The sequence below is a fragment of the Staurois parvus genome, unplaced genomic scaffold (assembly GCF_062004578.1).
Source record: "Staurois parvus isolate SC_StPar_1 unplaced genomic scaffold, SC_StPar_1.0 ptg000244l, whole genome shotgun sequence".
NCBI lineage: Eukaryota > Metazoa > Chordata > Amphibia > Anura > Ranidae > Staurois > Staurois parvus.
Window position 1 is genome coordinate 1,737,684 of NW_028318040.1, and position 12,630 is coordinate 1,750,313.

The 12,630-nt window shown below is 39.4% G+C and overlaps 1 protein-coding gene across 7 annotated transcripts in view; it reads right to left on the reverse strand.

The window, feature by feature from the left end:
- Positions 1-5,598: 5,598 nt before the first annotated feature.
- NPNT (nephronectin) overlaps positions 5,599-12,630 on the reverse strand; it is a 151,189-nt gene continuing 144,157 nt past the window's right edge. For all 7 annotated transcript variants that reach the window (XM_089680510.1, XM_089680505.1, XM_089680506.1 and 4 more), the window contains 2 exons: positions 11,454-11,710; positions 5,599-9,368 (listed from right to left, as the gene is read on the reverse strand). In XM_089680510.1, coding sequence (XP_089536636.1) covers positions 9,276-9,368; positions 11,454-11,710 — 350 coding nt within the window. In that variant the 3' untranslated portion in view covers positions 5,599-9,275. The remainder of the gene's footprint in view (positions 9,369-11,453; positions 11,711-12,630) is intronic.

Sequence of the window (12,630 nt, forward strand, 5' to 3'; positions counted from 1 at the left end):
AAAAAGGCATAGGATAAAGAAAACATTTCTGCTAACTGCTACATCCCTCAGGCTAGCTATAAAATCTCCATCTGCCAGAAAATGAATATTCATTGCAGAAGAATGTTTCTGACAGCAAAAATCTTGGATGTTTTCCTAGTCAAGAGTGTGGCTATGTTATGGGTTCCCAGGCTTCATAGTGTTAACACATTGCTGATGTTTACTTAACCCTCCTTGAGGAAGGGAAGGTAGAAGCCCATGTCTGCTTGATGGACCTTGACCAACCCTTTTCAACATCCAAGGACTGAAAAAAAGAAAAAAAAAAAAAAAAAAAAAAGGGAATGTCCATATTCCTGCCCTCCCATCACCAACTACCATCAAGCATACACAAAAAGGTCCATTAACATTTCCAGACAAGCTTTTCACTGTGGTGTATATGTAACAGGAGTATATTGGCCAGTTGTGTTGATTTTTAGAAGAAAACTATACTACACCAAGAGACCAACCCTATATGAGTTTTGGATGATCTTGGCCTTTATAAACTATTATTATTAACTGCCATCAACTCGATCCTCAGTCCTAGCGGCTTGATGAATAAGAGCTCTAAAAAGAAGTTGGCTTTGTGCTAGTCTTGTGAGATCCTCCAATGTCATCCCCACAACTGTAGTCAATGTGTCCAACCACCTAGTAGTCAGTCTTCCTCTTCACCTGGTTCCTTCGATCTTCCCAAACATTATTTCTTTCTCCAGTGATCTCTCCCTTCTGATAGTGTGACCAAAGAAGAACAGTTGCAACTTCATCATTTGGGCTTCTTGTGACATAGCTAGTTTGAGCTCTTCCAAAATTGATCTATTAGTTCTATGGGCTGTCCACGGCACACATAAAATCCGTCTCCAGCACCAAAACTCAAATGAGTCTCAATCTTCTTTCTATCCTGTTTCTGTAGTGTCCACCTTTCAGAACCATAGTTGACAACTGAGATGATGAGAGCATAGACAAGTCTGATCTTTGTTTTTAGTGAAATTTCTTTGCATTTGAAAACTTTGTTGAGTCTTCATTGTATAGCTACCAAGTGCAATTCTGCTGAATATGTCATTACTATTGGTTGCTTCCATGGTTATGAGAGAGCCTAGGAGACTAAAATGCTTTACGACTTCTATGCTGTCACCGTCACGACCAAAATTGTTTTCATTTTCTGTTTCAATATTTTTATTAAGAAAGTTTTGTTTTAAGAATACAACAAGCTCTCACACTCACGCAGGGGCAGAGCAGAACAATAACACATAAACAGATACATCCTGCTGACTTGTATTAACCAAACAACAAAATGTCCAATGACATCAAGGAGGGACAGCAAAAAGCCGAACCAAATAAAAGCAGCAGTAATCCAACATATTACTGGAAAAAGAAGAGAAAAGAAAAAGGTTAGAAAAAGGATAAAGAAAATAAAATGACAAAAAAAGGAATCAGAAAGAAAACATGGAGGAAAGGGAAACTAGAAGAATCACGGATCCAGGGTTAGCACAGGCAGCGACTATAAGAGGCCATAACTAGTAGGAGGCAGGGATGGCAAGGAATAACGTATCCAAGGTTCCCAAACCTTAAGGAATCTCGGATGAGAATCATGAAGAATGCTAGACATCTGTTCATTGATCAACATAGCATTCATCCGGGTCTTCACCCCTTGGAAGACAACCGAAGGGGTTCTCCAAGCTTGAGCTATAGCACGTTTCGCCGAAATAAATAGGTAGGATGCCAATTTCTGCTGAGACCTAGATAGACCCAAAATTGGGCAATGCAGGAGGGCCACCCTTGCATCCCTACGGATCATAATAACAAATAGCGTTTGTAGCAAACCAAAAACCCTAGACCAGAAGCCTATCAATCGCGGGCACGGCCACCAAATGTGTAAGACATCCCCGCGTAGACCACAGTTCCAGAAACACCTATCTCCGCCAGTCGGATTAAAGTGAGCAGTCTGAGCCGGGACCCAGTACCACCACAGGAGAACTTTGTAGGCTGCCTCAAGAGTGTCTGTATTGAATGAACATTTCACCACCATCCCCCAGGCCCTACGCCAATCCTCCGCCACAATCGAGACACCCAGATCTCGCTCCCATTGAGAGACATAAGACAGGGGTGGTGAGGAGGACCTACTGTTAAGGGAGGCATAAATTACAGAAATGAGACTAGGGGACCTGGGGAATGCTGACAAACATGCTCAAAGGGCGTTTACGGTAAAGGTATGTAGAGGTACAATGGAGGGATAGGACCCAGTGGCGCAATTGCAAATACCTATAATAATCCCGTGGTGGGACCCCCCTTGATTCTTGAAGAGACTCCCATGATGGAAAAGTACGAGCACTCAGAAAATCATGTACAATAACAAAGCCATAGGAGGTCCACCAAGAGAAAGAAGGAGGATGTTCTAGGCCTGGTGGAAATAAAGGATTATGCGTGATTGGCAAAAGAGGTAGAAATGATGAAATCAAATTACGCAAATATTTTACAGAATCCTAGGTTCGTAAACTGTGAAGCATGATAGGGCTCAAATCCGGAGGGCGCAACTTAGGCGGGAGGAATGTACTTAAGGAAAGCGGAGCACAGTTGGGTAATTCCAAGAGTACCCATAACAGGATATCTGTTGTGGCATGAAGCATAGACAACTGGGAAATCTGAGCCACCAAGTTGTATCTAGAAACATGTGGAACTCCCAAACCTCTCTGCAATCTATGAGTATACAGTGAGGCTCTAGGCACTCTAGGACGTTTATGAGCCCAAATAAAACTGAGAATCCGGCTTTGCAGTACACAAAGAAAAGACGCAGGGACCTGAATAGGGAGAGTGCGGAAAAAGTACAGGATCTTCGGCAAGATAGTCATCTTGACAGCATGTATCCAGCCAATCCATGATAAAGAAGGAAACTGCCAAGAACGAAGCAGGGAAGTAACAGAGCGCAATACGGGGTAATAATTAGCCGAAGATAAGGCAAAGTAGGAGGAAGTAAGTGTACCGCCAAGATAAGCCAGAGAATGGGATGCCCAACGGTAGGGAAATTGTGTCTGCAACCGTTCAACCAGGACGGCAGGGAGCGTAATATTCAATGCCGTGGTTTTAGACAAATTGATGCGAAGGCCAGATATAGTCGAAAAATGGTCCAATATGACCTGGAGATTGGGGAGAGTGATGAGAGGATTGGTTAAAACCAAAAGGGCATCATCTGCATAAAAGTTGGCCTTGTATTGGGTGCCGGCATAGGGGACACCAGAAATATCCAGGTGATTAAGAATGGCTGCAGCTAAAGGTTCAAGAGTGAGAACAAAAAGAGCAGGTGATAATGGGCATCTCTGTCTCGTGCCCCTGAAAATAGGGAAGGACAAGGAAAAAAACCTGCATATTTAACAGAGGCCGACGAATATAAAGCTGAGATCCAAGCCAGAAATGCGTCGCCAAACCCCTATCTAGACAGCGTATATGTCAAATATTCCCAAGAAAGTAAATCGAACGCTTTATAAATGTCCAGGGATAAAAGGAACCCTGGTATCCCGCAGCTATGTAAAATATGAATCAGATGGATGACTTTACGGATGTTATCAGCAGCTTGTCGCCCGGGAACGAAGCCAACCTGATCTCAATGAATAAGTGAGAGTAGATACTTATTAATTCGGGTGCTAGGAACCTTTCCCAGAATCTTCAAGTCCACATTTAGCAGCGAGATTAGTCTGAAAGCTTGCGGTTCAAAAGCATCTTCAGTTTTCTTAGGGATCATAGTAATATGCGCCTGAAGAGACTCCAAAGAAAGCCGGGAACCCTGCTTCAAAGAATTGAAAAAGGCCGTCAAATGAGGAACCAGAACGGTGGCAAATTTTTTATAGTAGAGCCCAGAAAACCCATGTGGGCCTGGAGCCTTGGAGGCCTTCTAAGATTTGATAGCTTGGTAGAGTTCAGATTCAGAGATATCTGCATTCAGGGCATCTCGGGCTGCAACAGATAAAGAGGGTAGGTGCAGCTCAGCGAAAAAACTATCAGCATGTTCAGCGACAAAGGTCTTTGGTTTTTGGTAAAGAGAGGACAAAAAAACCTGAAAATCTCTGAGTAATCTTCACAGGGTCCGAGGTAAGGCCACCGCCCCTCATTCGGAGTCGAACAGGTTTATGCGTGCGACCAAACGAATTAAGTTTCTTGGCCAACATTGGCCCCGATTTATTGGTGCATGTGTAAAACCTATTTCCAGCCCAACGTAAGGCCTTCCCAGCTCGTGTAGTGGAGAGAAGATCAAGTTCAGCAGCCACCACATCTCGAGCCTTCCTATTGGCCGTAGTCGGGCAGGCTTTCCAAGTAGCGTCCACCACGGCCAATCTCGAGGTCAATTCCAACATCCTCTTCTCTCTTGCCCGTTTCCTAGACGAGGCGATCTGAATCAAATGACCCCTAATAGTGGCTTTATAAGCCTCCCATAGAGAGACAGCCGAGGATACAGAACCCACATTGTCCGTAAAATAGGATTGAATGTGCGAAAGAACTTGAGAGCAAGAAGCCTGAGTGGCGAGCAGAGATTCATTGAGTCTCCACAGAAAAGAGGGCTGAGCCATAACAGAAAGACACAGTGAAAAGATCAATGGGTCATGATCAGACCAGGGTGAGGTCGAGATGACACTCTATTGAATTAAAGATACATTTTGGAAGGAAATGAAAACGTGATCTATTCTACAAAAGCTCAAGTGTGGGGCCGAATAAAAAGTGTATTCCCGCGACATAGGATGCATTTCCCACCAGACATCAATCAAATCATAAGCTTGCAGTGTATCACGCAATTTCTGAGAAAGGTCATGGCTAGGGATCCCTAATGGCGATCGACAGAGGAATTAAGAACAACATTCGAATCGCCCAGCAATAAGAGAATACCACGTTGGTGGTGCAAAATCACCTTCAACAAAAAAAAAAATTTGTTTTGAAATCTATTTGATGCGTAATAACCACCAGGGTCACCTCCTGGTCCCAAAGGGTACCCCGGAGGAGCAAATACCTACTGGTGGGATCAGCTATTTCCAGGTTGCAAATAAACAGCAGATTGCATCTAAAAGCAATCACCAAGCCCCTATGCTTCTCAAGGGCCGAAGCAGAGAAAAAGGTCAGATAATGGTGAGAGAGGTAGCGTGGCGCAGAGGATTGAGAAAACCTTGTTTCCTGCAGACAGACTATGTCCACGTCTTGGGACTTAAGATGATGGAACACTTTAGAATGTTTGGTCGGAGAATTAAAACCATGGATATTTTGAGAAAAAAAATCTTCAAAGGTTTTAAAGCCATACTGAGCCAAGGGAATTCAGCTGCCAAAAGTACACTAGGAATAATGGTCCAATCCTCAAATGCAACCTTACGCTGGGCTGCCCCGGTCATTTTCTGTGTTCATGCTTTTATACTATATCAAAAATGTTACTCTAAGCAGTAGAAGACTGTGGCTATGGTGGAGCCTATTATAGACATAAAAAGTTATGCTGTTACCCAACCAGGCTTTTGCAGTATTCCTGTACATTTAGTGCTTTGGTTTCTTCTCACAAAATATTAAGAAAGACTAATTAAAACTATACATGCAAAATATTAAGATCCATACACCTGGTGTTGTGAAAACAATTCCATTTATTAAATACATAAAATCGGGCTACACAAATATTATACTTGTTTATAATATTGATAAATCCCTGTGGTGAACACTATACCTGTGAGCTGGAATGTCAGATGACTATAGCATAGTAATATACAGTATCTGTGGATAAAAGTAATGTTGGGAGTGACTGTTGCCTATTGCCTTTCAGAATAATAAATAATATACAAATACAACGGTTTCCACAAGGAACATTGAGACAAATATCATATTAGTTTTTTCAGTTTTTTCAATTTTTCAGTCCTGAAGAAAAATGCATCCCCCATTGTATTTGTCATTCACTCACTTTCTGCACAGCTATTGGTAAGTAGGAATAGACAGAGATTCCTGTTCTTCAGAGAATGTACTATGCAGATCTTGTGAGCTATAATCTGATCAGACTGTACTGGCAACACCTCAATTTCTTTATACAACAGGTCTCAGGAATATTTAATAAGTCAAAGCCGTGATGTGCAAAATGCTACAAACCAGAGTAATCTTTTAGTTCACTGTAGCAATGCCTGTTATGGATGAACGCTGACTGGTTGTCAAAGATTCCTATAGTTAGCAAACTGCTGCTTGCCTTATTAAAGTAGAACTTCACCCAAAAGGGAACGTTCCACTTTAAGTCCTCCTCCCCTCTTCTACCACATTTGGCAGGTCATTTTTATTTGTTTTTTTTAGTGGGGGAGGTACTTGCTCCCACTTCCCCTTGGATCACTTAGGCAATTAAAGAGGAAGGTCGCCCCCCTCTTTTACCCATAGCTTTCTGGGACACATCACAGGTCCCAGAAAGCTGCGGGACCATTCAAAAAGCACAGCATGGCTTGCACATGCACAGTAGGAAACCAGCTGTGAAGCTGCAAGCTATCACTGTCAGCTTCCCATACTAAAAATGCCAGTGCCAGGAACCCAAAGACTAGTGAAGAATTAGCCTGGGTGCAGATGGCACTGGATCTCTGAACAGGTAGGTGTTCTTTTATTAAAAGTCAGCAGTTACAGGATTTGTAGCTGCTGACTTTTATTTATTAATTTATTTTTTATAGAGTGAAGAACCGCTTTAAGTAAGCTCTAACACATTTTTTAAGGATAACGGCACAAAAGTTTGCATTGTTTGCTTTGAGACCTAATAGGTGTTTAAGGAATTTGATATAATTGTATCTGAAACTATATACATGTGAATAAAAAGCATAACTTTTTACAAATTTTTTTTACATAATATAATAATTTTAGTAAATTGGGTTGTCCAGCGTTGATAAGGATATAATTACATAGTGGTGTTGATTTACTAAACAAATCTAGCATGTTCACTTTGCAAAGTGAATTAGGGAACTAGCACTTAGCTTAGTGAAAATTCACTTTGCAAAAAATAAAAAAAATACATGCAAGGAAAATTAAAAGAAAAACCGTATTCTAGCTCACGCATGATTGAATGATTGAAGTCAGCACAAACTCACCTCATTCATTAAGCTAAGTGAAAATTCAGCCTATACTTCTTTAATAACTCAATTCCACTGTTTTGGAGAAGGTTGAGAAAGTTATAACCTGCAGTGGTGTCCTACATATATGAAAACATTAGCTCCCCAATGATGTATCTGTGTGGTGGGACCACATGTGAGATTACTTTTCTGTTAATTGGAAGTACTAGAACATTTTTACTGATCATAATCATAGAGGTGCAGCAGACTTTGGATCCTTAGGTCACCCATACGGCATCCTGACAAGTGCAGCACCCCTAATGTGAGTTGGGTGATTTAGGTTCTTTAGCCCACACTTCCAGATACACTGCAGATGTGCAAGCATAATTTCATATATGTCAGTGTTCCTGCACTGCTCTTTGCTGTTTTAAAGGCTTACAGTATATAGATGGTTGTTGAAAGGGGCACTTCCTGAATTGCCACCAAACATCAGGTATAAAAACTGTGGCAAACCAAATAACTCAGTGCACATATCTGCATTGATCTAGACATTTGATCCATCATGGTAAAATCTGTAAAGATCTCACTGCCTGCACTTGTTACATTTGGTGACCAAGTCATTAAGTTAGGGTACCTTAACCAAACATTTTCCTCCTCAAACAGCACTACTGTAACATACATATTTTAGATTGTGCTGAAAATGACCTAGATGTAGATAAACATCATATAGAAATGTCACAATTCCACATCAGTTTGGCGATAGGCTTGAGCAAATCTCGTAAAATTAGCCTGTAGGTGTAGTCCTGCCCCCTTTAACATCGCTCCTCTCTTTGTATGTGTACACCCAGACATTTGATCAACCAAAATGACAACTGTTCATTATTCTTTTTCTCTTCTACTACAGTTTAGGTCTAAAAATGCAATGATCTGACTCTAATATTTATCCATATGTTAATTACAACTTACTTTAAATGCATGTAATCATTTAAAACTCATAATATATCTATTGAAGAGACTGTAACATAAAACTTACAGTTTCTCCATTGTTGGAATACATTTTCTATCACTTCAACTGTCATCACAGATCCATGATCAGAGTTATCTCTGGGATGATATTTTACAGGCCAAGTTTTTTTTTGCCCAGGCTAAGTTTCCAAAAGTTTTAAAGAATACTAATTTGTAATGCAGCAATTTAATCTACCGTAACCATTTTGCTTGGTATACTATGTGTCTAGTTTGAGGCCTTCTGTTTTGCTTTACCCATTTTTTTTGCATTGACTAGGCTTCTCACTACAGTCAGAAGCTTATTTCATGCACACAGACAAGGTCTAGTGTAGTTCCCATAATTCACTCTTCTGCCTCCATTGTCTCCCCAACCAACTTCCATGAACGTTTATTTATGTTTTACTAACATTTCTATGTCATTGGCATTGTCAGTATTTAAACCCCGTTATATAGCAGGGACATTATATTATGTATTGTGCAGCAATACACATGTATATATCATATTAGGACTGGAAAAAAAAAAAAAAGACAGCAAGCAACCATTTGAGAAAGTACTGATGTGTCATTATTACAATTTACAAAATAAGGGAAGATTGTCCCATTTTCGGATCCTTTCCTGCAGGCATGTTCCAAACTAAATAGGCCACCAATATGGATTTAGCTTTTATACAGAAGAATATGCAACATGGTAGCCAACAATAACTAATGAAAAGCACCATTAGGACTGAGTGGATGTTTGACCTTGACAGTTATTCACCATAATTTATTAACATGCTATTCCCATAAAAAATGCGGAGTTCATCTCTGTTGATAAATACTTAGGTATACATTATGCATTTACAAAGCTTTTCCCTCCACTATAAGTGGTAAAATGATCGTCATATCAGTGGTGTTTGTACTTTCAGAAGCTCGAGCACATATATTTCAAGCATCATCTTCACACCAGACCAGACAAGTTCCTCCTGAATAGGTTCTCTTCCTCAGGATATGGTCTCTTGTAGGGTGTGTACAGTATTAGGAACCATAGCCCATCAAAATGTTCTCTGGAAACAAACCATCTTCAAGTTCTTGTGCCCGTTGTCAAAGAGGAGCGATTGCTGGGTTTTCCGTTCTCGTTTGTTGTGACATTTTTGTCTCTTGTTTCACAACGGCTTTGGTGATTGATGATCCATTTTCCTGCCCCTCTCTGCACTGGGTTGTCATTCACTTTAGCTGCAGGTGTGTTGTCTTTTATGCTTTAGTGCACTGGCCTCTTTTTAAGCTGACATCATCAAGGCCAAGTTGTCCCGTTCGATCTCTGCCTCTTTCTGCTTTGAAAATTATCTACAAAACAAATTTAATATGGTTGAAAGAAATCTAGAGTAGATCAATTCTATGATAACATTTTAATGTTACCTCATTTTAAGAAAATAGTAGAATAACATTTCAAGGTTATTTAATTTCCCTTCACAGCTATATGTTGTCATACTATTTAAACCAACACATGCGCAGAAGCACCTGAATAACTCTCCTGTGTGAGGCCCATGTTGACTGAGTTGTGTATAACAGTGCGTTTGTGACAAATTTAAACTGGCCCCAAAATTTATATATAAATCCCAAAAAATTACATCAGTAAAAAGTTGTGTTTGTATATACATATACATACATACACACACACACACACATATATATATATATATATATATAATGCTTCTAGTGCCTAACCACCTCTCATCCGGCTGTTGTATATAAACAGCCAGACGGTGGCATTGCAGGAGCGAGTGGCCATTTATAAACGGCCTCCCCGCCCTCTGCTTTTGCGCGCTAATCAGTGATCACATGCAGAGTAGTAAGCAAGATGTCACTTGTGACATCATTGCTTACTACGTGTGAAATCTGTGAATGATCACAGCGGTCACATGGTACAATGCTATTCACAACAGCCTTGTACCATGTGACAAGCTGTGACCAATCACAGCTCACACAGTATTTCTCAATGGCTGCAAGAATGCAGCCAGAGAGGAGAAATTATTTCTTTTACAGCCTTTATGGGTGTAAAAACAATCAGTGTAAAAAAAAAAAAATCTTCATCACCCCCCACAAGTAGTACAGTGTCCTCATGGTGACACTGTACTGCTTGGGTGACAGTATGTAAAAAAAAAAAAGCAAAAAAAAACAATATAAAATAAAAATGTAAAAAAAAAAAAAGTATAAAAATTATAATTTTTGGTTAGCAACTAATTTGGCTTATTTTTTTTCTAAAAAGATAATGGAATACATTTTGGCCAAGATTTATGATGAAATATTATTTATTTGCAAAATTTTATAAGAAAAACTTTTTTCAAAATTTTTGGACTTTTTCATTTATATAGCAAAAAAAATGTAAAATCCCAGTGGTGAATAAATACCACCAAAATAAAGCTTTATCTGTCTAAAAAAAATGCTAAAAAATTCATATGGGTACAGTCTTGCATGACCACGCAATTGCCATTCAAAGTGTGATAGAACTGAAAACTGGCCTGGACAGGAAAGGGGTAAAAGTCTTTGGACTAGAAGTGGTTAATGTCTACCTTTTTACTGTGAATTTAGATTTTTTTTTCTTTTTTACATCTTAAGCGCAACACAAAGAGGATGGCATACAGTAGGTCACTTTCCAATGAACAAACATAACATTTTTTAGGCATATACATGTATATGGAACCAATATCATGTTAAATATACCACATCATCGATCATACTGAACATGAATAAGTGTTATGAAACTGAGTAAGTCAAGATATACAATTGAGGGCAATAAGACTTAAGTGAAGGAACTGGTGGAATACAGGGACACCTGAGGCCCTGAACTAGTGAGGTGGCTCCTCTCTAAAAAACAGAAGCAGAAAACATTAATAGCAGAAACAAGAATCAAGGAAAGGTTAAGTTAATTGAAATTAACTTTTTTCCAGAAAAAAAACTGAAGTACGAGACAGTTCCACCATATATTTGGAGATGAACCCAGCTCTTGGAGGCAACTCCCATGTTTGTTATAAAATGGGGAAAGTTTTGCTAGCTTATCTGTTGTCTTAGATGACTAAGGGAAGACATTGCAAGAAACGGTGGTCACCGGCTATGTGACGAAGAGGAGAAAGTCCTCAGCAAAAGATGCCACCTAATATTCTCTCCCTCCCACCGGATTAGAAAACCCAAATAGAGTACATCCTGAGATTTTTTTTTTTAATTACAGAGCATTTCTTTGTACAGACAGAGTTGTGATGGATTAACTATTTATTTAGAAAGAAAATAAAAAGGATATATCCAGATAGGGAAGACAAGCAAGTCAAGGTTAACATTAGAGAATTGCAAGCAGTGGTGAAAAGGAAGGACAAATGTGTACTTTATAAGTTGATAGTTCCAAAACAATCCTAGAAAATAATCTATTGTACTTACACTTTTGATTCCAGACCCAGGCAGGGTTATGTGTGTCTCTCCCCAACCATTACTTCCATTCCTGCCCCATACAGGAGGCCCATGTGCCCCAGACCTTCTTACAAAGACTTGTAGTTTTCCAGCATTTACTCCTGACATAAAATGTCTATATGATAGGCAAAGATCTTCAGGGTGTGATTGATGTCCAAGAGGAAGGACTAAGCGAGCTACTTTTCCAGATTTTCCCTTTGGTTGCATGACAGTTAGATACTGTCCTCCTAAAACATACCACAAAAATGTGAGAATAACATTGAAATTTAGGTAATCAGAAAGACTATTTTTATCATCATTTTAGTAAATCAAAGGTATTACACTCCAATATTTTAAGAATCAAAGTAGGCATGAAATATGAGTATTTCAAACATAATATGAAGGGAGAAGCAAGAAGTTATAAACCATATATTGATATGTAAACCCTAAGTCTTCATGCACACTGGACGTTTTTACAGCGGCTGTTTTTGGCTTTTGACATTTTTTTCTACAGCCAGTAAACTCCCCAGCATGTTATCCTATGTGTCCATGCACACATAGATTGTAATCAATGTTTTTTGGCAGGGGTGTTTTTTGGCTGGAAAAAACCCCCACAACTAGTGGGTTTCTAGAGGAGTTTTTTAGCTGTAAAAACACTCTAATGCTGAAAAACGTGGTAAATCGCGGCAAACCAGCGATTTTGGACTTTGAGCAAAAAAATGTTTTGTGTTAAAAAAAGACGCAAAACGCTAATGCAAAAACGCTGAAAAACTCATGTATTTAACATGACTTTACACAGCCAACGTTACCAGCGTAATTAAAACGTCCAGTGTGCATGGAGCCTTACAAAGAACCTCTCCTATTTGCTCACTTTTTGTCTGCTAAATGTACCATTAAAAGTGTTTGTTATATCTGATTGATAAGTGCAAAAATGTTTGTTGATTTTGCCAGAAATGTTTTGAGCAGATAAGTTCATGTGCTTTCTGCAAGTCATAGTTTTGGAGATTAGGAGGAAGAAAATGATCAGGAAAGGGCTGTGTTGTTTGCAATCTATCAGGTATTAAGTAGGCAGGGCTGACATCACATGCTTAGGAATTGAGAGCTGTGCTGTAAAGTCAAAGATAAAGGTAGGAGCATGCTAGATTTTTTTGCTTTTCAACTGTAAAGC